This window comes from Gopherus flavomarginatus, chromosome 15 (assembly GCF_025201925.1).
Source record: "Gopherus flavomarginatus isolate rGopFla2 chromosome 15, rGopFla2.mat.asm, whole genome shotgun sequence".
In the NCBI taxonomy this organism is placed as follows: domain Eukaryota; kingdom Metazoa; phylum Chordata; order Testudines; family Testudinidae; genus Gopherus; species Gopherus flavomarginatus.
The window spans coordinates 33835208-33862776 of record NC_066631.1 but is presented as its reverse complement, the minus strand read 5'-3'; the positions used below and the strand labels follow the sequence as shown (position 1 = coordinate 33862776).

Below are 27569 nucleotides of genomic sequence, written 5' to 3'. Positions count from 1 at the left end.
GTAGAATTATGTACAAAAAACCCGCATTGAAAAATAAAACAATGTAAAACTTGAGCCTACAAGTCCACTCAGTCCTATTTATTACTCAGCCAATCATTCAGATAAACAAGTTTGTTTACACTTTCAGGAGATCTGCATCTGAAGAAGTGGGTATTCACCCACGAAAGCTCATGCTCCAAAACGTCTGTTAGTCTATAAGGTACCACAGGATTCTTTGCTGCTCTTACAGATCCAGACTAACACGGCTACCCCTCTGATACTTTCAGGAGATAATACTGCCCGCTTCTATCTGTTATGATTCATATATCCACGTAATATGTTATAGGTCATTGAGGCTTGGTATGAATGGCATGTGCTTGACATGAATACGTGCATTGCAAGCTGGCAACCAAAGCAAGAACTTAAGGTCAAGAACTATTACAACTATTTGTGCAAAAACAATCTTGTTATGTTCCAAGAAAAATACGGAGAATCAGCAGAAAAGGAAACACCACCAGCTGGACTGATATAAAATTGTGTAAGAATTGGAGACAATGACATGCCTTAATTCTGGGTGAGCTGCCATGATCTGTCTCTTTGGAACTGTGTGGGTGGAAGGCTTACTAAACAAAGGCAAAGAACCGATGACACAATGGAATGAACTAGAAATGGTTGCCTATGATTTCTGCAAAAAAAGTTGCCCCGTGTGGATACAGATGTGGTTCTCACCAGCTCCCCGCAGCTTATGATCATGTGGATGGAAGGAATCTCTCGATTGGCTATCAGGACCATTCTGACCTTTGGACTCTGGTAAAGTATGTTTGGGATGTGAATGTCGAGCGAGTAAGGTTTGTGAGCATTTAGAGTATTATATACCAACACTGTGTCTAGTATCTGTCTGCTCACCATCCCACAGGGAGACCTCTATTGCAGGTCTAACATTTCTCATTTTCTGGTGACACTGTAAACAAGAACAGGTGTTCACATGGCACTGTTGTAGCTGATGTCGCAAGTTATTTACATGCCAGATGCGGTAAAGATTCATACATTTCTTCATGCTTCAACCACCATTCTAGAGGACATGCGTCATGCTGATGATGGGTTCTGCTTGATAATGACACAAAGCAGTGTGGACTGACGCATGTTCATTTTCATCATCTGAATCAGATACCACCAGCAAAAGGTTGATTTTCTCTTTTGGTGGTTCCGTTTCTGTAGCTTCTGCATTGGAGTGTTGCTCTTTTAAGCCTTCTGAAAGCATGCTCCACATCTCATTCCTCTGACATTTTGGAAGCAACTTCAGATTCTTAAACTCTGGGTTGAGTGCTGTAGCTATCTTTAGAAATCGCACACTGGTACCTTCTTTGTGTTCTGTCAAATCTGCAGTGGAAGTGTTCTTAAAACAAACATGTGCTGCTAAGTCATCATCCAAGACTACTATAACATGAAATATATGGCAGAATGTGGGTAAAACAAAGCTGGAGAAGTACAATTCTCCCCCACAGACATCAGTCACAAATTTAAATTAACTTTTTTTTTTTTTTAAATGAGCATCACCAGCATGGAAGCACGTCCTCTGGAATGGTGGCCGAGGCATGAAGGGGCATACAAACTTTTAGCATATCTGGCACATAAATAGCTTGCAGTGCCGGCTACAAAAGTTCCATGCGAATGCCTTTTCTCACTTCTGGTGACATTGTAAATAAGAAGTGGGCAGTATTATCTCCTGTAAATGTAAACATACTTATTTGTCTTAACGACTGGCTGAACAAGAAGTAGGACTGAGTGGACTTGTAGGCTCTAAAGTTTTGCATTGTTTTGTTTTTGAGTGCAGTTATGTAACAAAAAAAAAACCAATCTACATTTGTAAGTTGAACTTTCACAATAAAGATTGCTCTGCAGTATTTGTATGAGGTGAATTAAAAATATTATTTCTTGTTTTTTATAGTGAAAATATTTGTAATGAAAATAAATATAAAGTGAGGACTGTACGCTTCATATTCTGTGTTGTAATTGAAATCAATGTATTTGAAAATGTAGAAAACATCCAAAATATTTAATACATTTCAATTGGTATTCTATTGTTTAACAGTGTTATTAAAGCTGCAATTAATCACAATTTTTTTTAAATGGCGATTAATATTTGAGTTAATCATTTGAGTTAACTGTGTTTAACTGACAGCCCTAGTATCTATACATACTGTGCCTTGTTTAATGCAGCAGTGTCACTTGCCAGCAAGAGCTGGCACAATGGTTTTTTTTTTTATATATATATATATATATATATATATATATATATATATATATATATATATATATATATATATATATATATATATATATATATATATATATATATATACACATATACACACACACACACACACACACACACACACACACACACATATACACACACACACACATATATATATACATATACACACATATATATATACATATACACACACACACACTTAAAGAACACTTTTTGTCACTAGTATAAAAATGGCACTAGAGCTCAGGGCTGCTCTGCGTGGGTTTTGTTCACTTACATAAACCCAGGACTGAAGGAGGCACAAAGCTGGCAAGGAATGGAGGGGAGGCTCAGTCCAGCTGCGGGGGGGCCTTCTCTACATTACCACTTATGTGTGTTTGTCAAAGCTAAAAAAGTTTGAAAGGAAGTCCAGCATAATTTGGAGTCTCCATAAAAAGTTCTCCTTGTCTATCTGTGGCAGTTTGGCCAGGTCTAGTCACCCATTTGGCTTCTTTCCAGGGGGTGAGATCCAGAGCCTGAAGGGATAAAAGAAATTATTAGACAACAGACACATCCAAGAAATATGTCGGGGAAGGAGAAGGAGCAGCCTCTGCCTCTGCCACTAATTACTTTGTCACCAGTCCAGACTCGCTCCCACACACGCTTCTGAAGCATCAAGGGGCCTGTACCTCCCTCCCTTTCCATGCACTCTCCTCTGAGGCCATCCCAGACTTTCCACTACCTTTTCATCCTCCTCAGGGTCACCAGTCTCCTCACCTATCCCATGCATGGCACTTTGGCCTTTTCTGCACTGGCCATTTTTCCTGAGTTTCCCTGCTTCTAACCGACCGGTTCAGCGACACTGGCTGTGGCAATGGTGAGAGCCCTAGTTTAGATTAGGTGCTAGCAGCCACTTGTGTTTTCACCATTGGTGTCCAGAGCTGCTACAAGATGTCCAGAGCTGGCTAGATGGCATATTAGCACTCCCACCAACGAAACTGCAGCAGGGAAGCAATGGAGGATGTTTTCTGAGGAGAAGAGGCTAATATAGGCAGTTTTTGTAAAAATGTTGATTATAGACTGGAACCATCCACAGTTCCACTTCTCCAGACCATGAGCTGTAACTTTCATAATGTGCGGACCATCTCTATGAACACCAGTGCAGCCGACATGACACTCTTCACCATACTCAGACTGAAAGGTGCTGGAGAAAAACCATGTCTGACTCTTACCTGCAGTTTTTGTGCTTGCTGCTGCCTCCTGGGAGCTCAGGGTGGGGTTGTGAAAGAGCATCGTTGTTTCTTCGTCCCGAGAGCAGTTCTGCTGCAGGAAGGACATTGCCCGGTAGCACACCTCCCTCTCCTCCTGTAGCTCTCCTAGACCTTGGCGGTGTAGATGAGCGTCCATTTCAGGCATCCCATCCCAGGAACTACAGCCTCCATGGGTCCCTCGGCACTCTATTGGCAGGACTAGCTCACAGTCTCTGTCCTCAGGAATGATAGGAATGCGTTGACCTATGTCACGCACCCCCCTATAGCAGCTTGGCAAGGCCTCATCAGGAAGTGTATACTGTACACTCACTGCATAGTCCTCTGTGCAGCAGCCACCACCTCCACTGCTACTGGTGCCACCACAGGCAACCTGCTTCTCTTCATAGAAGCAGCAGGGCAAGCCCTCATATTTCACCCCATCTGTCCTATGCAAGTGGTCTGAGTTAATACTGTACAAGCCTGGGGAACTACCTGGCTGCTGCTCCAGCCCCGGGCCACACCCTCCCCAAAGTGGGGAGCCCAAGAAGAGTGCACCGCAGTCTGTTGTCCCACTGCTGGGCTCCAGGGCAGAGTGCTGGAGCTCAAAGCAGCAAGCACATGCTTGCTCCATCAGAGGTCCTGCTACTTCTGGACCTTTCCAGTTCCTTTTAACATCCAAGGCAGCACTGGGAGTAGCCTCGAGGCCTCCCTCTGAGGTAGTGCCATTTGAATCCCTGTGCTCTAGTGAGGAATTACTGCTGTAGTTCATCTCCATGCTGCAGTTAGAAAGTTGGTCCCCTGAGGAAGAAGCTGGCACAGGCCGACAGTCAGCACCCATCAGAGCGTGTCCATGTGCCAGAAGCTCGTCCTGATGGGGGCCCTCCAGAAGAACGATCGTCCCTCGGTTTGTACCACCAGCATCCCCCACTCGGCAGGGGCTCTTGCTGCGGTAAATATAAGGGTCATAGTCACTGCTCAGAGAACTACGGAAGGTGGAACAGCTCCCATAGACCCCCTGGTTGCTGACCTCTGTACAGTCAACCATGGAATCACTGGAGGAGCAGTGGCATTGACCAGAACTACTGCTGCTGCTGTCACTGCCTGGGCAGTCAGCCAGGTAACCACTGCACACTGAGCGGTGACCATGATAGCAGCTGAAACTGGAGGTGCTGCCACTCTCCAAGCGGGAGGAGGGCACTACATGTACCACAGGAGGGAACAGCATGCTGCCACCAGGCTGGAAGGCACGGGAGGGACCCTTTGAGGCAATGCCTGCTGGTGGCTGTCCATCTTGCTCAGGGTAGCTAAGGCCTTGGAAATAGTAGTGCTGGTACATGGTCTCATACTGGGAAAAACAAGCTGCTTTGGAGAAATTACGTCCATTGAACTTGGCCCTTCGGAAGGTATGAGCTGGAGAATAAGCTCTGTGCTCCAGGCCACAGCGATGTGTGTTCAAGGCATGATCCAAGTGAACAGGCTGGTAATTTTGGATGTAAGCAGGGGACTGTGCTGGATACAGGCTCTGCTCACCATGCCTGTCCACTGTAAGTACCGTGATGGGATTTCCATGGGGGTCCATGCTAGTGCGGGTGGGATATGCAGTTATCTGGCTGGTCCTGTGCACTCGGCCAGGATAATGAACTGGCAGAATCACCCTCTGCTGCCGGCTGCGCACTGGGTTGGTGGATTCCAAACATACCGGGCCTGGGTTTCCCTTCTTTTGTTCTGGATGGGGAGAAAAACAAACAAATAGTGTGTCCTGGAAATGCAGCCACTCTGCTGAGGGTTTGTTACCTGGCAGACTGCAACAGTGAGTAGAAGTGCCAGCCTGCTCCGGAGAAGTGACACAATCAACACAAGCACACGTGCCCAGAAGTTCTTTGAACACCTGGGTCTATTGGCCAGGGGAGGAACAGAAGTGATTTCAGCTCCTTCCTCTGCGTAGGCAAAGATGCTGCCTACTCAGCATTCCCAACCCTCTGGGTTAGTAACACTCACCTCTACCCAACTTTTTTCATTCTTCTTACAAATTATTTAAACGGAAAATGTTTGAAAGTCAATGAAAGAACCACATTCTATGTCGCTGCACAGAGGAATCCAGGAATTTTACAACTTCCTCCCAAATACCAGCTGCTTTTAATTAATTTGCTTTTCTTCGTATTTCCCCATATAAATACAGTGAACTTGGGTGAATTTTATTTGTGCTTCTTTTCTACAGGCTGATAGATGCTGCACTCTGGTGAGCATGTGCCCAGAAATATGGTAGGAAAGTGTTCTGGCTGTTTTAAGACACGGGGTCACTCTCAAAGAAATGTACTTAATTGACCTCTATTACCGGCTGGCATAACTGAAGGAAGTACCAGGATTGTATTACAATACAGACCAATAACCGAAGAGATTTTCCTAGGAATGTACAGAAATACACAATTTCCCCTCCATCCAGAGAGCTGAGAAGTTCAGAAATGGTGCTATTTTGGTGTGTGCATTTGAAGGGTAACACTTACCTATAATGTTATGGCGGCAGTGGGGGCAAGTATGATGCTGCAGCAGCCAGGGATCCACACATTTTTTGTGGAAACTGTGAGTGCAGGGAATCACCCGCAACTCCTGTTGGGGGGAAAGAAAATTAGAGGACTCTTCCTAAAAAGGCATGAATATTCGCAACCCACATCTAATTGTTCTGGCTTAGCTACATATCAGGTCAATTCCCAGCCCCTTGCTGGAAGACGAGAGGAAAAGCCACCAACCTCTGTTAACAAATAACTAAGAGCATAGTGGCTGGAGAGATTTTTTGTTGATCCATATGGTGAGCATCTCCATGCTCAGCAACCCCGTTGCGCTCATTTTCCTGTTGCAGCCTGTCCTCCTCTCAAGCTACTCTTCCCTCTGAAGCCTCTAGCCTACCTCCAGCAGCACCGAAGAGTTTGAGTTAGGTTTTGTGCTTTGTCTGACAGTGTTCCTAAGGGCCACATTCAGTGCATCCTTGACTGTTGTGCACGTGCAGCACTGAGTTACTGCAGCAGTTATTTTATTTTTTCATGTCTAACAAAGGGTGTATTTTTTATTTGAGGGGAAAAACATTTTTAAAAAGGCAGTGTCTTTTTTTATCCAGTGTCTTCTAACTTCATGCTGAGATTTGAGATTGTCCCTTCCCTTTGGGCCATGCTCTTTGATTCATTCTCCTCCTTAGTTCCTCTGAGTGTTGTCATAGGGGAAACGGCAGCCGGGCACCTTTCATTATGGCACTAACACAGATGGAGGCTGAGAGGTTAGAAGTCATTTTCTGCACCTTTGAGCTTCTTCCAAGGTATTTCCTCTGTAAGGATGTGAGACAATGATTTGGTGAACCTCTCATGTAAAATGGTTAGGGCCTAAGTGTATTTAATGGATCATACATACACACGTATCACATATGAGCTAGTAATATATATATAAGCAAATGCATACTCAATATAAATGTAGGCCTAGTTTAGTTTGGTTCATCAGATCTTTGAATAATCCTTTTTTGGGAAGAAGTGCAAAACAAGGTTTTTGACTTACTAAGTATCTTGTTATTTCACTCCTTGGAATGCCTCTGATTTGGGTATGAGGTTCCAAGGATGAAGAAAGAATGCAAGATTACGATGACCCAGCCAAATATAATCAGGGTAAACACAGGAAGTCCCCAATGTCTCTGTCAAATATTAAGATTGGTAGTTTTGTTACTGTTAATAAATAGATAAGTTATACAATTTATGGTGTAAGGCAGAATCTTGTATTTGGTCATAAAACATCAGATTAGAGGAGTGGGGTGTTTGATACAAGGTCTTGGGTATAAAAGAATGTACTCAGACTTAAGTCTTTGCCTTTGTTTGTGTACAGCCTTGTCGGTATATCCTCAGTCAGTTCATTGGCTGCCATCTTCAACTGATTACTGGGGTGTGGCACTTTGTACATATTCGGAAATAACTCTGTCCCTTGGATGGGAACTCCGGAATTAGCAGTGTTTCTACCTGCAACAGCTAGCAGTGGTTTTCTGCTTTGCTAGATTTGTAAAGTAACCTATAGATCTGAAAATATCCTTACATCCTGATCTTATTTCTTATTTCACTCTTTAAAAGCAGCCCACGCATCAAGAGTGCAGTTCCTAGAGCAACACTTTACTACTCTCTGGGAATGACTTTGCCTTTGATGGCACATTCTGAAGCAGAACAAGATCTTACAAACTGCTTTGCTGAGGCTGCTTATACTTTGGCCTTACCTTCAGCCGAACAAAAACTGAAGCTATGTACCAGCCAGCTCCTCAGCAACTTTCTCAAGAACCATCAATAAGCTTGGAAGATACCACACTTCAAGCTGACAAACAGTTTACTTATCTTGGCAGCATGTTAAACAATGAAGTGCAAATCAATCACAGAGTGGATATGTGAATTAAGTCAGTGCATCATATGGTCGCCTTTATCACTAAATCTGGAAGCAACATGGAATCTGTTTACAGATGCAAATCTAGATCTATAATACTATTGTCCTCATGATATTGGTCTACAGGTATATTAAAAAGCTTGGAAGTTTCAACTTGTGACACCTACAATGACTACTGAGCACCAAATGGCAGGATCAGGTGTCCTACACAGAAGTCTTAGTGCAAGCTGGTTTGGCTGGTATTGAGGGTCATTAGATTTTGATTTGTTATCAACTCAGATGGACTGATTATGTAATTTGTATACCTGAGACCCATTTATCAAAACAAATTCTGTATATGAATTAAGATCTAGCAACAACAGACATGGAGTGCAGATGAAACACTTCTAAAGATGCTCAAACAAAATCTGGAACCAAGAAATATTTGTGACTCGATCTTTGAGCATTACATGGTGCCAGGCTGTCAGGGTGGATGTCTATGACTTTGATAAGAACTGCTTTGCACAGCCTGGAGCACAGTGCCATGTATGAAAACATGCAGCTCTATCAACATAACTAGACAAATGGCTCTGTGGTCAGTGCAGTCATTGTTTTTCTTCCTGAATGAGCCTACGGAGCTATGAGATGACCCATTCATACAAAATGTAATTGCTGACGTAGTCCTTGAAATCAGGGTGACCAAGGTCCAGACTCCAGAGAAAATAATAAAAAAAAAACAATAAGTAAATAAAGAGATTTCGGGGTCCACTCAAAAGCATCTGGCAGTCCACATTTGGCCCCCAGTGCATCTATTAACTACACCTGGTCTATGAGATCCAGTTTTGGAGAAGGAGACCTCCCTACATTTTCAGCTGGATGCAATCAACGCTGCCACACCTCCTACCCACTGATCCCCACTCTTGGTTCATGTGCCAACAAATACCCATTAGGTGACAACCGTGCCAAAACTGGCCCAGCAGCATCAGCCAACCAGGTTAGAGAAACTGCTTTCTTTTACCTCCCCATCGATGTATTTCTCCAGGCAGATGGCACAGTCAGAGGTTGAACTGCTGCTTAGTGTGTCCAGAGCTCCACAGCTTCCTTCACGGTGACCCTTATTTTTGGACTTGAACTTCCTGGTTTCCATCTTTTCCAGTGCCTGCACTGCAAGCCTGTTCATGGAATTCTACAATATAAAACACAATGTTGCTGCTTGAGGGATTGAGGCAATTGGAATAGCAGAAAAATAATGCTGTTCCTAACAATTAACATCTGTAACCATATCTCCTCAGGCTGAGATGGGTGTCAAGTCTCATAAGCTAAGCAGATCCTGATTAGGCTTCTCTCTCTGTGGGAGACACTTTGGAAATGACATACGCTACAGGGAGGAGCGTGGGTGATCAACTTAACACTGACCTAAACATTCTCTGTGCAAACACAGTCCTAACCAGTTAAAAAACAAAAACATAAAACCAACCAACCAAAACCTATGCGTGTGAGAGCACGCACATGCATGGCACTTGGCGAGAAGTAGTTTTCCAAACCTGAAAAAAAATGAGCAAAACTGATTGAGAGGAAAAATTTAAACAGAAAAATGTGAGTGATAATTGGGAATTGTTTAAGAATATTTTATTTTGCTAGATCCCCAAGACACCTACAGCTCTACAAACACAAAAGACGACTTTCTTCAATTAAAAAGCCACTCTGACTAAAAAGAGGAATGAAAGCACCGCTACAAAATAAAAATATATATATTTAGCAAATAAGGAAATTGATAGCAATAACTATAAACAGAAATGGATAAAAGTCAAAAGTGCCAAGGAAAAAAGTCTTTGGATGGTAGGGTTAAGGACAATAAAAAGGAACAATGAAACAGAAAAAACACAACAACCTAGTAATAAGTGTTACGAGAAGTGGTAAAATTGTCAACATTGAATCAGAAAAGGCAAGTATTCAAAGACGAACTTTTGTTCTCTATTTGGAGAAAAAGACCAACGACAACATACTTTCTACTTCTACAGTAACTAGGCAAGATATTATACAGCATCTATTAAAAGACAGACAGACAGAGGTCATTTAGACCCAGTGGTCTCAATTCTTTGGTAAGCTGGGCTCACTTCAAAGTTAAGACTGCATGTCTGTCACAGAGGTCATGAATTCTGTGTTTCTGTAACCTCTGCACTGGCCAGTGTGGCTGGCTCTGGGGCTGAGGCAATCTCAGGCTACAAACATACCCACACCCTGCAGCAGCAGTAGTTTGGGTGTGGGAGGGGGCACAGGACTGGGGCTGGGGTGCATGGCAGCGCTTACCTCAGGAGGGATCCCCAGAAGCAACTGGCATGTGTTTGCAGTTCCTGGGCGGAGGGGCTCTGCGTGCTGCCCCTGCCTGCAAGCACCTCTTCTCCGCAGCTTCCACTGGCTGCAGTTCCCGGGTAATGGGTACTGTGGAGCAGTCGCTCATGGCAGGGGCAGCACATGGAGCCCCCTTAGCCTTCCCTCCCTTTAGGAGCTGCAGGGACATGCCACTTCTGGGGAGCCATGTGGAGCTAGGTAGGGAGCCCGCCAGCCCTGCCAACTCTCCCATCCCAACACCAGTGGGGGTTCCAGGCCACACGCCCCACCCCCCAGCCCCTGTGGTCCCCCAGCCCAAGTTTTAGTTAGGGGTATATAGTACAAGTCATGGACAGGTCATGGGCAGTTAATTTTAGCTTACTGCCCACGACCTGTCCATGACTTACTAAAAATACCTGTGACTGAAACGTAGCCTTATTCAAAGTACATGAGCTGTAATTCAGCAAAATACAAGTTCATACATCTAGGAAGAAATAACGTAGGTTACAAACACAGAATGGAAGAATGTATTCTGGAAAGCATGGACTCAGAAGAATTTAGGGGTCAAAATGGACAACCAACTGAACTGTGTACCTGTGGGATGCAGTGGCTAAGAGAGCTAAGATGTATGTATAAAAGCAGAAGAATGATGACTAGGAGCAGGAAGATGGTACCATCTGAGTATATGCAACTGGTGAAACCATTACTGAAAATGGTGTCTGGATCCAGATCCACCTTTCAAAAAGGATGTTGAAAAACTGCAAAGTGGTCAGACAAGAGTTTCAAGAATGATCTGAGGTCTGGAAAATTTGCCTTAGACAGTGAGAAGGTAAGAAGATCAGTCTGTTTGGTTGACCCAAGAGAAGATAAGAGCTGACATTATTGAGGTTTATAAGCACTTAGGTGAGGAGAAAATTTTAGATAGTACAGGGCTTTTCAATCTCACAAACAAAGGCATAACAGGATCCAATAGCTGGAAGTTGAAGCAAGAAAACAAATGTGTACCTTATTTCCAGTCTGAATTTAACTGCGAGGGTAATTACCATTACAACATGTTAAGGGATTTGGTGGATTCTCCATCATGTGAAATATTTAAATCAAGACTGAATGTCTTTCTGAAAGACCTGCTTTAGCTTAGCCACATGATATGGCCACGATACAGGAATTAATGGGTAAAATTCTACGGCCTGTGTTGTCCAGGAAGTTGTACTAGATGATGATATGCTTCCTTGTGGCTTTTAAATCTCCATCTGCGACCCAATATGGGATATACTCTTTTATAGGTCAGTGCAGACCTAAGTTCCCTCTAAGCTGCGCAGCGGGCTATCAAGTGCCACACAGGCGGGCGGGAGTGGCACCTTTCCCCCAGCCCCAGAGCTGCTGTTGCGAGAGAAGGCTGGGGGAAGCCCTCTCTCCATGTTGTAGCCCTGGGGCAGCCTGCATCCCAAACTGCTCATCCCCGGCCCCACTCCAGAGCCTGAACCCCTGCCAAAGCCCTGCCCCCATCCCACTCCACCCCTCTGCCCCAGCCCTGAGCCCCTTCCAGCACCCCAAACCCCTCATCCCCAGCCCCACTCCCAAGCCTGACCCCTAATCGGAGCCCTTCCCGCCCCCCTGCCCCCCGCACTCCAACCCTCTGCCCCAGCCCTTGGCCCCACCCCCACCATACATCACCTTCATATTGGTAACCATTACAAAATACATTCCGCACATTAATGTAAATAATTACAGGAAACATTAGTGCAGACCCCAATGTCCCAACATAGTGCTAACAAGATGACTCAGCAGAGAGAACTTTCCAATGTGTGTCAGTATTGACTGTAATGCTCCATCAGGGTACTATAGGTCAATGGTTCTCAACCAGGGTATGCATACCACTGGGGGTATGCCAAGGTCTTCCAGGGAGTACATCAACTCATCTAGATATTTGCCTAGTTTTACACAGGCTACATGAAAAGCAGTAGCGAAGTCAGTACAAACTAAAATTTCATACAAGGACTTCTTTATACCACTCTATATACTATGCAGTGAAATGTATGTACAATATTTATACTCCAATCAATGTATGTTATAATTATATGGTAAAAATCAGCAAGTAAGCAATTTTTCAATAATAGCGTGCTGTGACACTTCTGTATGTTTATGTCTGACTTTGTTAGCAAGTAGTTTTTAAGTGAGGTGAAACTTGGGGGTATGCAAGACAAGTCAGACTCCTGAAAAGGGGACCGTAATCTGGAAAGGTTGAGAGGCGAGCCACTGCTCTAGGCCCTGTGATCTGAAAGACTGCCTATAGCATAAGATGTAAAATAAATGTGAGGATTAAATATCCTTTGGCACTCTTTATGAGGTTTGCAATGCTAGACAATGCCAACTCAGATAATTACATACTGCTTCCCTACAGTTCAAATTGTAGGTTTATTTGAATACAGAATTTATCCTTTTCCCTTCTAGTATCCCTGCTTTTCAGTGTTGTAGGTCCAGAACGCCTGGTGAGTCCCATCACAGAGGTGAGGGTTAAAGGAGTTCTATGATTACACATTTGTTTGGCCTCCTTCCAGATGAAAGGCCCAATATACATGCAGGGGAATTACAGGACAGATGACAAATACAAACTGCAGGGAACTTTAGCATCTGATTGTCACACTGTTCTCCTACTCAGCCTTCCTGTCAGATAGCTTAGATCCTCTGAATCTCTGTTCCCAGGATGATTCCTAATCAGGCTTCTTTCCTTGAAATCTTTTCCCTCTAGGAATCAAGGGAAATTTTCATTAAAAGAAAGCTGCCTCTCCTCTTCTTCTTTAATTCCAGATGGAAATCTTGATGGTCCACATACTATACACCCAACAAGCTTGGAACCTGCTTTGAAGCCACTATCCTTTGTTAGAATCTGTCACCACCACTCCAATCAGCTTCTCTCCCTTATCCACTTGGGAATAACAGTTTCTGTAGCACTCCCAACCCAAGGATCAACTGATTGAGCACAGCAGAGTCTAGCAGGTCTCTTAGTAAAGTTCCACACCTTTTCAAAGTGCCATGCATCTTTGGATAGTACCCTTTTCCCAAAGATTGTTTTTCCAGACAGTGAATCCTTCTCTCTCTTCAACAGCACTGACCCAACTCTCTAGAAGGTAGAGGCTGCAATCAGAGTGCAAAATAAGTATCATTATTGATCCCCAGCTCAGGCAGCTCTTACCTGACTACGTCGCTGCTTCAGTTTGATCTTGACAAGAAGAATGAGGCAAACGAGAGAGACCACCACAAAAAAGGCGAGGAAAATCCCCATGTCAAAGTACTCTGTGGGTTGCTGAAGATGACAGAAGAAATTTAACTTACCACCCCAGGCAGATCACATTCAAATCCATTGCTATGCCCTTCAAATCCATTTCCCCCTTCTCTAATTTCTTGATAATTATGATTTCCATGAATGCCCTGTGGGCAAGAACCACATTGGTGGAAAAATCCACTGCATATGTTAGCCTCTCTCTTGACCTGAGAGCCCTGATGCATGAGCCAGAATCTTAAGTCAATATCACTGAGTGAGGTCAATTAATATTATTTTATAAAATTCCATGTACTTAATAGTCAGGGGTGTCCTTTACATGCAGGGATATGGCAAACAATCTGAAATAAAAAAAAATGGGAAGAAGTCACATTTGTCGCAGGAATGTAAGTATGCGATGGGACACAGTTATGACCAGCCTTAGAGTATAAGGTTTACAGCAGCTCTGAACTCAATGTTGGTTCTACAAACAACAAGTTTCACCAGAGTGAATCACAGTTACCAACAGCTCCAATGGGTTTTTGGTATAATTCTATTTTTGAAGCAAGTAAAATCAACATATCTGAGTCCTCAGGAAAATATCGATTGCTCAAATGAGTCATGCTTTCTAATACAGCTGATGCTTTAGGAATACAGTAAAAATGAACTAGAAACCTGGTCTACACAAATTTTTATAAAAAAGAGGAGTCCGGTGGTACCTTAAAGACTAACAAATTTATTTGGGCATAAGCTTTCATGGGTTAAAAACCCACTTCTTCAGATGCATCAGGCTGTCAGATGCAGTTTGTTTTTTACCCACAAAAGCTTATGCCCAATAAATCTGTTAGTCTTTAAGGTGCCACTGGACTCCTAGTTGTTTTTGTGGATACAGACTAACATGCTACCCCTCTGTAACTTGGCACTGATTTTTATGTTCCCTTTTCTCATATAAACTACATGTAGGAAGTGTTCAAGATGTCTTGGGAACATCCACTCTTTCCAATCTAGAGAATAAAGTCTCAGATTTCTTTGTTAATCCATGTGTGAAAAATGCAGTCAAGAAATGTTCACTAACATCAGACAGACTGCTTTCCTGGGGGTAGAATACAATTATTAGCTGCTTTTTTTTTTTTAATGTTTTGTTTTCTTTATTAATGGACCATTATAATACAAAAAACAAACACACACAAAATTCCCTGTGTAATAAATATAGGACCCAGGCTGTGAACCTCCTCCTTAACACTGGTGAGATGTTACTCACTTAGGAAATCCCATGGAAGTCAATGATACTTTCTGAGTGAGTAACTAACTGTTCTCCAGTCAGCAATCATGGAAAGCATCACACTACATGTTATCAAATCAATGCTATTTAAAAGGTGCTACATGAAGCAACAGCAACACAATCCCCACTGCCCACTAAGCCTCACCCGTGGGGGCCGGTGCTGAATCCTTGCTCGTGCCACTTTCTGCTTGTTAACTATGTTCATCAGTTTGACAGCATCAGCCCCCTTCACATACACCACTGGCCTCTTCAAAGGGTCTTCTGAGCCCTGGTTCAGCTAGATGAGAACACAGTAAAATTCCATTAAACAGATTTATTTCAGATCTCTCTTTTCAAGAGAAGGAGAGAAGACCATGGGTGAATGAAGATAGCACTAGATACACCACTTGTCCTTTTGTAGTGCATCCTTTCATCCGAGAATTTCAAAACACTTTACAAACATAAAATTAAGTTAAAAACTTGAGTTAAAATTAGGCCTGTCCATTAATCGCAGTTAACTCATGTGACTGACTAAAAAATTAATCATAATTAAAAAAATTAATCGTGATTGATCAGTTTTAATTGTGCTGTTCAACAACAGAATATCAATTGAAATTTATTAAGTATTTGTGGATGTTTTTCTACATTTTTCAAATATACTGATTTCAATTACAACACAGAATGCAAAGTCCACAGTGCTCACTTATTTATTACAAATATTTGCACTGTAAAAATGATAAACGAAAGAAATATTTTTAATTCACTTCATACAAGTACTATAGCGCAATCTCTTTATTGTGAAAGTGCAACTTACAAATCTAGATTTTTTTTTGGTTACATAACTGCACTCAAAAACAAAACATAAAACTTTAGAGCCTACAAGTCCATTCAGTTGTACTACTTGTTCAGCCAATCGCTCAAACAAGTTTGTTTACATTTACAGGAGATAATGCTGCTCGCTTCTTGTTTACAACGTCGCCTGAAAGTGAGAACAGGTGTTTGCATAGGCCAATGGGAGCTTTGGAGGAGGTAGCCCCAGGCAAGGGCAGTGCACACAGCCCTCTGACACCCCCGCACTCCCAGGGCCGCAGGAACATGATGTGGGCCGTTTCCAGGAGCGGGGCAGGGCCAGGGAAGGCAAGGACCCTGCCTTAACGCGGGGCGCTGCTGCCGCTCCAGGTAAGCAGCATGGGGCTGGAGCCTGCACCCCAACCCCCTGCCCTGAGCCTCCTCCAGCATTCCATGCCCCCTCCCCACACTCCAACCCCCTGCCCTGAGCCCCTGCCTGCACCTCACATCCCTCCTGCACCCCAACCCCTTGCCCTGAGCACCTTCCTGCATCCTGCACCACCTCCTGCACCCCAACCTTCTGCCCTACAGTCATGGCCCTGCATGCAATTTCCTCACCCAGATGTGGCCCTCAGGCCAAAAAGTTTGCCCACCCCTGTTATAGAATATCTACGCAGCACACATTTCATCAGCAAAATTCAAGCTCCTAGCTTATGAGACCTTTGACTTATGAGCTAATAATAAGTTCTTTCCGTCTTCAACAGCAGAGCTTGTAAACTCACTGATACAGTTATTTGGCTTCTAATGCTTACTTGAACCAACAGGTACACACTTGGGTCTTAATCTGCAAAGAATTATTCATGTGTGTAGTCAAACTGACAGTTTGAATTTACCAAAAATGTCTTTATGTAATGGAGGAATCCTCTCTAATCTAGAGACTAACTTGAAGCATCAACCACAGCCACAAGCATAGCTGAAACTCAGAATTTTGGCACACAAACTGCTTCCCCTATAAGTGTCCTGGGACCACTGCACAGACCTACTTGAGATCCTTTCAAAGTATTAAACCTTAGCAATCTCTAAGCATATATTATGTATCAGAGTGGGGAAAGGTCTAGACTAGAGGACTCCTCTGTTACAAGATGACATATGCAGTAAATTCAAAAGGTCTAATCTGACACAGAAGAACCATGGGATAGATAAAATCACAAGGCATGACCAGAAGGGGACAGAGATGCAGCTATCCTTGTAACTGCTACACCCTTACACACTTATTTTCCCCTCAAAGGAAATTTTCTGGGCCTGACTCACCCTGGAAATTATACCCTAGGAATTCAAGTATTCTGTTAATTTTAAAGATGAGGGAACAAAAATCTAACATTGATTCTCAGCCTGAGAGTCACGATCCTGAGAGAGCCTCAAACAGGTCAAAAGGTTATAGCCATCCTCCATTTTTTTTTAAATGATTGGATGGGAGAGGGTCCCCAAACTTTTCTGTTGTAACAAGGGTTCACAGTCCAGATAGGTCAGGTGTTCCCAGCCTATTCCACGGTCACACAGCCTAGTGCCAGGAAGAAGCACTTGTGACAAACCACAGGTCAAGGAGAACACTTGCTTAGCCTTGAAGGATGCAAGCAATTTGGTCTCAGAACTTGTGACTTTTGCTCATTAACCTGTGTCAGGAGGTGACACAGGAATAGCTGCTACATGCGGAGCTGCACAGGCCAAATTATAGTTCCCTTTAAGTGATGGCTAGGAGCAGGAGGCAAGCTTGTAACAAATAACGGGACAGAAAAAAAATGTGGCCCTTCTCTTCTATACATAATGTGCAGGCTGAGACAGAATAAAATGACTGATCAACTTAGCAGGTGTTTGCACAGAAGGATTCTTTGTTTAGAGTTTGCAGGCTCTGACATTGAGAGCTTATCCATTAAATCTAGCCTTGCAGGATATGATCAAAGGAAGCCTTAGGATAGTAAAAAAAACGAAAACAACCTTTGCAGCAAGCTCTTCTTTTTCTTTTCTCTCAGGATGGGGGGGGAATGGAAGAGGGAGTTCTCTTCCTTAGATTACTGCTGCAAACCTGGATCATGGCTTTTAGTCAGGACGAGGCTTTAGATGTGAAGGCACAGGATGCACAGGGTGTCAAAGTTCCTTTTAAGTAACTGCTGTAAATACATTCTTTCACTAAGGATCTCTGAGACCGCTGTATGGGGAGAGCCAAATTTATCCCACTTTTCACTGATTAAAAAAACCAAACCAAATAGTGTAGCATATATGCTGGTATGTTTCTACCAGGCATTCTGCACTCACTACCTCATCCTTGCTTTCCTTTTTCTTGAGGGAGAAATACTAGCAGAGAAGTCATGGCACTGAGTTCTCGCTTAATGCCAACACCTTATATACTTTCAAGACAAGTTAATTAATATCCTTTATACCAAGTGCTCCAGAGCACGAGCCCAAGTCTGCAGAACAGAAGTCAGAGGAAGAAGGGGATTCATTTTTCTACAAAGACGACTACTTATCTGGAGGCTCTCAGAAGCTTTCCAAAAAATTTTATTAGGATGTATTGGAAGTCACCTTTTCCTTAGGAGAGTAGCTCAAGGACGAAAGGGAAGAATTTGAGGGGGTCACTTAGATCCATGCTCAGGAGCTATCCCCAGGGATCACCAGAGTGGTTTGATGAGAAAGTGGATGGCTCGACAAAGAAGAGGCAGGTGCAGACTCACCTTATATCTTTAAAGCACTGACCAGGGGCTGTAACGTGACTACACATGAATCATCACATTAAGGAAACCAGTGTCTTCAGGTGGAGTAATATCCCTGAAAGGAACGATTCCAAGGCACTGGGGGTCACAGTTGTCAAGGGTAGTAGTGCTGAATTTGGTGATGGGCATTTGGGGCAGTGGATTTGATGGCCCAGCCATCTTGCAAGTATAGGGCAGATTCCCTTTGACCAGATTCTGAGCACACGTCCCACAGGCCCTAGTTCTGTCCATGTCTGTACTAGATATCATGCCACTTTCCCCTGGAACCTGACTGCTCCCTTGCCTGAAGTGAAGCACTGACGTCAGTCCATGATCCACTGCTGCAGGACTCCTCCTGGTCACCAGTGACCTCCCACAGGGCCGCTGCTCGCTCTTTTTGTGCTACCATGTCTGCATCCAGGTTACACCACTACCCCTGCTGGCCCAGGGATGGGGAAAAATGAGAAGATCAGGAGAGTAGAGAAAGGAGGGCTGTCAACAGAACCCAAGGGTGGGGGGCTAAATCCTCAAGATCAGAGTGGAGCTACTTAGAAGCTGTGTGCTGTTGCACAGAAGCAGCAGACTGGGCCTATGAGGAGGCAGTTGGAAGGTTTATTTAGGAAGAGCAGTTTAGGCACTAACACTCAGAGTTTCACTTGCTCCTGTAGCCAGTCAGTTTCCACACTAGAGGATTCCTTCCATGTGTGAAAAATCAAGAATTACTCATGGAAGTAAATGTTGCAAAATCAGGGCCTAAGCTACATGCAAGTGATCTGTTTTAACATTTTACACCTCCACTTGCAGATAGTCTCTAATATACATGCTCTGTACTCAATTTTCAAACATGTTTCTTCCAGAATTGAAACCAGCTCTTTCAAACCTAATCATGCAGGCTTTCAACCACGAGGACTATACACAGGCCCAATTTAAATTTTCATACTGGAGCTATTTTTGTCGTAGCCCTGTTCAAAAAAGCAGTTAGAATTCTTTTCCACACTTGTAAAAGTATTTTCCTGCTCCCATAACTCAGAACTGGCTGAAGAGATTTTGCTCAAACTTCCCACAAAAACACAATCCTACCCTCCCAAAGTGAATAAAAGTGACACACAAAACCAACTCCACTAGCAAGAGGCAAAGCCTGGAAAATGTCAGTCCAAAAAGTGAGAAAACAGGGGTGTAAAACAGAAAATATTTTGCAACCTGAACTGCAGTGGCTGCTGCTAGTGGGCACTACACTGAAGCATCCCCTCCACCCTGTACACCAAATACTCTCCCTTTGAGATGAGGGGGTGAAGGGAGCATCCTGGACAACACAGAGATAGATTACAACAGTGTCTTAAAAAAAAAAAGTAGTGAAAAGGCTGAGGTGGTACTCAGTGCGTGTGTGTGCTGTGCAAAGGGAAGTACTCACATCCCCCCTTTCCGGGGACATTACCTCTTTCACCGGAAAGAAGAATCAATAGAAATGCAGCAGATTAAAAAGTTGGAAACAATACAGACTTCTCTGGCTTTCCCATTCTCCACCACCCTCTGTCAGGGTACTTGCTTGAAGAGGGGGAGGGAAAAACCCAAACACCACATCCCCAGAGAGAAGAGCAGGTGTGTCTATTCTAGGACAGCTCTATTATGAGAGCAAAGAACACAGCTCACAATTCAGAGTTTGGTGTACAGCAGCCCTAACAGTGAGGGTAAAGCTCATACAGACTGGGATAAGTCTGGGCTCGCTACTTTGTACCTGGTCAATGGCATCTGGGTTTTCAGAAACATCAAAGATGACAGCTGTGGCTCCTCGCTGCACTGCCCGCTTTGCCTGCAATGAGAAAAAGATAATGCCCCTTTAACACCTCCCAAAAGGGAAATGTTCCCCCTGCTCCCTACCTCTTCCCATCCCAGCAACCAGTGATGCTTCTAGGCATAAGCAGATTAAGCATGCTTAGGGCCCCGAGCAGCTCAGGAGGCCCTCTATTTGCGCGTGTGCACATGTCTGTGTGTTCCTGCTTTGGGCCCCGAAGGGGCTCGCACTGCCTCTGCCAGCAGCAGCCTACTCTCTTTCACTTTCACATGCTAGGCAGGAAGTAAACATGATTAAAATGGTTTTTATTTCCATATAATCAGAAGGCAAATACAAATGCAGGGATAACAATCTCTACTGCAGGGAGTAACCAACCGCTCCAGGGCATCCATGGTGCCCTTCCCAGCCCCCCTCAGTCTCAGATGAGAGTTAAACTTTTACCACTTTTTTAAACATTTCTTAGAACTGAAAGAATTAAGTAACTAAGAGAGATAAGCCCTCTCTGCAGACCACATAGGAGGGAGGAAGTGCTGTGGGGCTCTATTAGAAAATCTTTTCTGCAGTGAGAAAGAGGAAAAAGGGTTCACCTTTGGCAAGCGTAAAAGGAGACTCAGGGCCATTAAACATGCCATCTTTAAAGTCTCCTAAATCCATTCTCTCTGCAGTTATGACAAATTCTGTCCAGTGAGACTCGGACTGTGTGTTCCCCAGACGTTTTGAAAAGACATTGCTATGTCTGTCCACTAGAGGTCAGTCTTACTGCATGCAGCATCTCCACTCAGAGAAGATCAATTCTATTTGATTTGTGAAGGGTTTATACCAGGTGTTGGCAACCTTTCAGAAGTGCTGTGCCGAGTCTTCACTTATTCACTCTAAGTTAAGGTTTCACGTGCCATTAATACACTTTAATGTTTTTAGAAGGTCTCCTTCTATAAGTCTATAATATATAACTAACCTATTGTTGTATGTAAAGTAAATAAGGTTTTTAAAATGTTTAAGCAGCTTCATTTAAAATTAAATTAAAATATAGAGCCCCTCCGGACCAGTCTCCAGGACCTGGACAATGCGAGTGCCATTGAAAACCAGCTTGCGTGCTGCCTTCGGCACTCGTGCCATAGGTTGCCTACTTCTGGTTTATACCAAGGGACCATAATTCAGAACTGGGAGTGACCAAGAGCCAGCCAGGGACACTGGTATGTATTAAAATCCTCTGGGATAGTGAAATGGGAGCTGCAGGCACCTTTCACTGCAGCGTCTGTAAGTGTCTCTGCAACCTCTACTGAAATGTTGTCCTGTAACTTCCTACCGCAAAACAATTGTCACTGAATCATCACAACTAGCACTACAACTCCAATTAAAAAAAAAAAACCAACAGGAGTCCTTGTGGCACCTTAGAAACTAAAAGTTTATTTGGGCACACGCTTTTGTGGGCTAAAACCCACTTCATCGGATGCATGCAGTGGAAAATACAGTAGGAAAAATATAAACACTGGAATAGATTGCCTAGGGAAGTTGTGGAATCTCCATCTCCAGAGATATTTAAGAGTAGGTTAGATAAATGTCTATTAGGGATGGTCTAGACAATATTTGGTCCTGCCATGAGGGCAGGGGACTGGACTCTATGACCTCTTGAGGTCCCTTCCAGTCCTAGAGTCTATGAGTCTATAAATACACACACACACAGATACACACACACCCCCATGAAAAAATGGGTGTTGCGATATCAACTCTAACGAGACTAATCAATTAAGGTGGGCTATCATCAGCAGGAGAAAAAAAAAAAACTTTTGTTGCGATAATCAAGATGGCTCATTTCAAACAGTTGACAAGAAGGTGTGAGTAACAGTAGGGGAAAAATTAGCACGGGGAAATAGTTTTTACTTTGTGTAATGACCCATTCACTCCCAGTCTTTATTCAAGCCTAATTTAATGGTGGACAGTTTGCAAATTAATTCCAGTTCTATAGTTTCTTGTTGGAGTCTGTTTCTGAAGTGTTTTTGTTGGAGAACTGCAACTTTTAGGTCTGTAACTGAGTGACCAGGAAGGCTGAAGCGTTCAACTGGTTTTTGAATATTATAATTCTTGACGTCTGATTTGTGTCCATTTATTCTTTTGCATAGCGACTGTCTGGTTTGGCCAATATACATGGCAAAGGGGCATTGCTGGCACATGACGGCATATATTACATTGGTAGATGTGCAGGTGAACGAGCTCCTGATGGCATGGCTGATGTGATTAGGTCCTAGGACGGTGTCCCTTGAATAGATGTGGACAGTGCTGGCAATGGGCTTTGTTGCAAGGATAGGTTCCTGGGTTAGTGTTTTTGTTGTGTGGTGTGTAGTTGCTGGTGAGTATTTGTTTCAGGTTGGGGGGCTGTCTGTAAGCAAGGACTCGCCTGTCTCCCAGGGTCTGTGAGAGTGAGGGATCGTCCTTCAGGATAGGTTGTAGATCTTTGATGATGCACTGGAGAGGTTTTAGTTGGGGACTGAAGGTAACGGCTAGTGGCGTTCTGTTACTTTCTTTGTTGGGCCTGTCCTGGAGGGGTGACTTATGGGTATTCTTCTGGCTCTGTCAATCTGTTTCTTCAGTTCAGCAGGTGGGTTTTGTAGTTTAAGAATGCTTGATAGAGATATTGTAGCTGTTTCTCTCTCTGTCTGAGGGATTGGAGCAAATGCAGTCATATCTTAGAGCTTCGCTGTAGACAATGGATTGTGTGATGCGGTCTGGATGAAAGCTGGAGGCATGTAGGTAAGTATAGCCGTCAGTAGGTTTCTGGTATAGGGTGGTGTTTTTGTGACCATCGCTTATTAGCACTGTGGTGTCCAGGAAGTGGATTTCTTGTGTGGACTGGTTCAGGCTGAGGTGGGATGGAAATTGCTGAAATCATGGAATTCCTAAAGGGCTTCTTTTCCCTGGGTCCAGATGATGAAGATGTTGTCAGTGTAGCGCAAGTAGAGTAGGGGCATTCGGGGATGCAGCCATGAAAACAACAGAGAAATCACAGGGCCCTGACCCTTTGTAGAGAGAACAATGCAGCATGTGTTTAAATCCAATAGGAAATAAATAGATGGTACAAACATCCCTGTTACGGGGTAATATTGATGTTTTACCACAAGAAACAAAATTGGCTGCAAGTGTGAAGGACTAACTGGTCATTTTCTCTGCTCCATTCTCTCTCTATTGTTTTCATTTAAAACCTAATAAAGCACATCAGACAGCACCTGAGGGAAAGCAGCTCCCAGACAGGGTCTCTGCCTCAGCCCAGCAAATATTTATCTCCTTTGAAGTCAGAACACCTGGCTAATCGCTAATAGCTGTTGGGAATGAAGTGCTAAAAGGAATCTGATCTAGTAAAGCTCTTCTTCTCTGCCATGGAGATGTGCCAGTGAAGTGGCAACTCACCCAGTATTGCCCAGAAGGGTTCTCTCACAGATGCCCTGCACTTGCTCAAGTGTTGCAGGCATGTAGACTTTAGAGCCTGTTAGAAAGCAGTTCTTTCTCAGTGGGCAGATGTGAAGAGCTTTTGATCTCTGGAGATTATTATACTTTTGAAGTATGTCTGGGTTTGGATCATTTTGCACAGAATGGTGAACAAGCAGGTTTGCAGTAGATAACCCAAAAATTACCAAACACACAGTCTGGTCACTCATTACTATCCTGCAGCACAGAATCATAGAAGTTAGAGGCCACTTGGACTCTGAAAGAGCATCCATACAGAGGTTCAATGCAGTTTAATTAATCCACTTTAAATTCACTGCTTTAGCTAATCTGAATTACATTTCCTGAGGTCTCTGTGTAGACAAGCTCTTATTCATAGGTTTTTCTCTATAGCAATTTAGTTAATAGGAGTATTCCGCAGACTTGAGAAATTTATAATTTGATCCTGAGACTCATCAGGTATAATTTTGGGTTGCCTCATCTTGACTTGTTCTCTCACAATACACGCTAAAGAACAAAAAGGCCCAGCAGCTCTTGAATGTCAAACTCTTACACCTGTATTTTCTGTAAGCTGAAGATGACAAAGAACCACAATGCCTCCAGCTACTAGCATCTGGGTACTTGTGGGACACCACACAACCTTGCGGCATATTTCCAGAGAGCATGTTACAATATCCACTGAGTATTGCAGCATTAGCGCGCCACTGCAATTGCAAGCTCCTCTTCCATAGACAAATAAAAGGCTCAGCACAGCAACCCAACTGGTATTTTCTAGGCTGGCTGGCATGAGGCTTGGGGGAATCAAAGGATGTTACAGCTACATGAAGAGTAACTGTCATACAGCAGAGGAAGCTGAGAAATGCTGCTGCATTAGTCCACAAAGCAGCACCTACTGACAGAGCTGCTGAGCAATGGTGCCATAAGTCCTACCACTTTGCCAAGAAGATTAGAACAGCTGACATCCTGACTTGAGTGCCCCCACCCCAGCTCCAACTTCCCTGCATAAACTTGAATGCACTCAGCTCATTAAAGAAAGTGAGTCTCAAACATATTACAATACCAGCTTTAATTCCTAACCTTAATAGTGGTATCAGGAGCATAAGTAGCATAAGACCGCAGCTCCGGTTCAGGAGATATTAATGCACTTTACATGCCCTAAGCACTACACAGACTTAATAGATAACATACAACATTATGTTGCAACTACAGCAGGAGAGAGCAAGCCCACTGGTCCCAGTAAAATACAAAATGTTGGCTATTATATGAGAGAGATCTGGTTGTAGACAAGCCAATCATGGAAACTGGGATTAAATAAATGCCACTACCTATTTCTGCAGCAAACTTGCTTAGCTAGTTTCACTGTAGACAATTATAACCAAGCAAGGCAGGATTTTGCTAGGCCCCAAGTAAAGGCAGAAAACTCAACTTTACTTTTAATTCTCACTTGTCACTTTTTCCCTTTCTCCACCCTTGTTATTCCTATTTCCATAAAGGTGGCCACACAAGCACAAGGCTAACAAGCATGCTGGTCAGCTACTGTTCCCTGAGGCATGAGTCAAAAGTATGACACAAGTAACCCTTCATCAGTCTACAGACTAAGGATTGGAAGCCCTGTCTCAAAAAAGTGCCCTGTTTTCAAACTGAAACTTTTCATTCCAAAGGAAATTACCTCTAACACCCCCTCACACCCCACACAAAAGGTTGAAACGGTGAGGGGCAGCACAGCAGTCACTTCAAAGACTGGACACTGTTTTCTTTGGCTTTGTTTAGATTCTGATCAGAAGGGTGAAAACAGACCAAACGTGTGAACTAAGCTATTACAGAGTCTGACTCATTACATCTCCACAGACACTAAAATCAAGTCTCTGACCAAGTTACCAACTTAAAGTAACCACAAGAACAGATTAGAAAGGGGGGTTCTCCTCACAGTAAATATAAAGGAAGTGTAATTCAGTTCGACAATGAGATATGAAAGCTTCAGATGTGGAAATATAAGCGGGTGTTAGAGCGGACTTGGGTGGGGGCGGAGTGCTTTACACATACAATACACATGCATACGCTATGGATCCCATTCCAGCATTCCGCTCAGCTCCACTTTCCATAATTTAGTTGCAGCTTGGCCTGACCTTCCAGGTTTCCCTGGCAAGAGATCAAAGAGCAGAAGCCACAAACACACCACAGAAAGCACAGTCTCTTTCTCTCCCCCCCGCCTCCACCGCAGCCTCTCCCCTTCTGGTCCCGTCCCTCCGTTTTTAAAATCACAGCACTTTGTTGAGAAGCAAGCGAGTGTGAGCAGGCAGGGGCCTGAACACAGGCCTTTTCTTCACCTGATTTTCAGCTCTTTCCCTTAGCTCTGTGAAGGTAACTCAGCAAGAGAAACCTTCGCACCTGCACTGCAGGAGAGGGAGGAACAGGCAGCTGCATGTCTTCCACCCCACAATAATAAAGAGAACTCTTGAAAGTTGTGGTGCAAAGCCTCACTGCTTCCACAAAGGCCTCTCTCCCCACTCCTCAAAAACATCTTTTTGGATAATTAAAAGTCATTAAACCTTTGAAAGTTTCCTATCTGCTGCTTACTCAGAGCCCTCCTGCTTACTGAAGATGCAATTTAAGCCTAACTTAAGAAGATACTACTTCATAAAGTGCCTTTCTGCATTAAAAGTAAATAAAGTATCAGTTAATGTTTAAAGACTACTTGTTACTCTTAAAAAAAAATGTAGCAGCCAAAATGTAAACCAAGAAGAAAGGTACAAGCTGAAAAAGGTAGGAGGTTGGGAGGCTACTGCACAGAGGTTATAACAGGGGTTACCAACCTTTCAGAAGTGGTGTCCCGAGTCTTTTTATTCACTCTAATTTAAGGCTTCGCATGCCAGTAATACATTAACATTTTTAGGTCTCTTTCTTTAAGACTATAATATATAACCAAACAATTGTGGTATGTAAAGTAAATAAGTTTTTTCAAATGTTTAAGAAGCTTCATTTAAAATTAAATTAAAATGCAGAGCCCCAGACCGGTGGCCAGGACCCAGCTTGCGTGTCGCCTTCCGCACGCGTGCCATAGGTTGCCTACCCCGGGTTATAATATGCAGAGTCAAACAGCAACACATTTCCTTAAGTCTCAATTCCCACACAAATGACTTTGGCAAAGTGAAGCTACATTGCAGATGCATATCCATGTTTGAACCTATGCTACTTATCAAGAGCATTAGAGTTAAAAACAAGAAATAGCCCCCCTTTCCTCCTCCCAAAAGTTAGAACCCTCAGAAACAGAATTACTGTTCTAGTTGTCAAACAAGGTACCAAACCTTAACTCTACCTTGTAGAGCGAGCAAGCCTCCCATGTTCCTCTATCTGCATGTGGCATATGAAAAATGTATACATCACAGAAACTGGACTAAGATCTGGTTATTATACATGCCTGCCAAAGCAAGTATGATATCTGGCACCATTCTAACTTTTGCCATTTTAAAAAAAGAGCTCTAATTTAATTATTTGAGCATTTGCATGGTTGCATATAGAGATATGCTAGCTCTGTGTATATGTATAACAATATTTGGGTACTTGGCTGCCACATGGAATCATAGCTCCTTTCAGGCTTAAGCCCTAAGCACCTGAGATACTGACTACTCTCTGCTCCTGGTAGGAATGGGCCATTAATGAAGACTGGGGAATAAATGCCTTCGGCATTCTGTGTGTCTAAGCAGGAATCTGTAAAGTTCTTCTACATCTCACTAGAATAAATAAAAAACCATAAACATCACAGTCATCTTATGAATAAGTTTTAGGAATGATCTACCTGGAAAAGTCAGGTCACTTGGTGTCTTGCTTGACAAACTGAACCTTAAATACACCATTTCCTGGTATTCAATCTTTTTTTTGTTTTTTTTGGAGGGCGGGGGAGAGGAGAGTAAGGGGACGTTATTTAGGTCTGTGGGGTTTTTGGGTTTATTTTTTTTTAACTCCAATATTCTCATGAGATAACACACATTCACACAACTGGTTTGGGCTTGCAACCCTAACTCCACCATAAAACTTTGTTCTGGATGTGGAAATTGTCTTAGCATCATTAAAAAAAACCCACCAAAG

At 43.3% G+C, this 27569-nt stretch overlaps 1 protein-coding gene across 10 annotated transcripts in view; it reads right to left on the bottom strand.

Annotated features, from left to right (window-relative positions):
* Positions 1-2446: 2446 nt before the first annotated feature.
* ZNRF3 (zinc and ring finger 3) overlaps positions 2447-27569 on the bottom strand; it is a 205526-nt gene continuing 180403 nt past the window's right edge. For 6 of the 10 annotated variants that reach the window (XM_050924040.1, XM_050924033.1, XM_050924034.1 and 3 more), the window contains 7 exons: positions 19989-20063; positions 14884-15015; positions 13391-13501; positions 8885-9052; positions 5991-6093; positions 3469-5211; positions 2447-2772 (listed from right to left, as the gene is read on the bottom strand). In XM_050924040.1, the coding sequence (XP_050779997.1) occupies positions 2729-2772; positions 3469-5211; positions 5991-6093; positions 8885-9052; positions 13391-13501; positions 14884-15015; positions 19989-20063 (2376 nt within the window). In that variant the 3' untranslated portion in view covers positions 2447-2728. Of the gene's footprint in view, positions 2773-3468; positions 5212-5990; positions 6094-8884; positions 9053-9347; positions 9505-13390; positions 13502-13772; positions 13819-14883; positions 15016-19688; positions 19875-19988; positions 20064-27569 lie in introns of those variants that run through there. The other 4 variants (XM_050924039.1, XM_050924038.1, XM_050924036.1 and 1 more) reach the window with 4 other exon arrangements.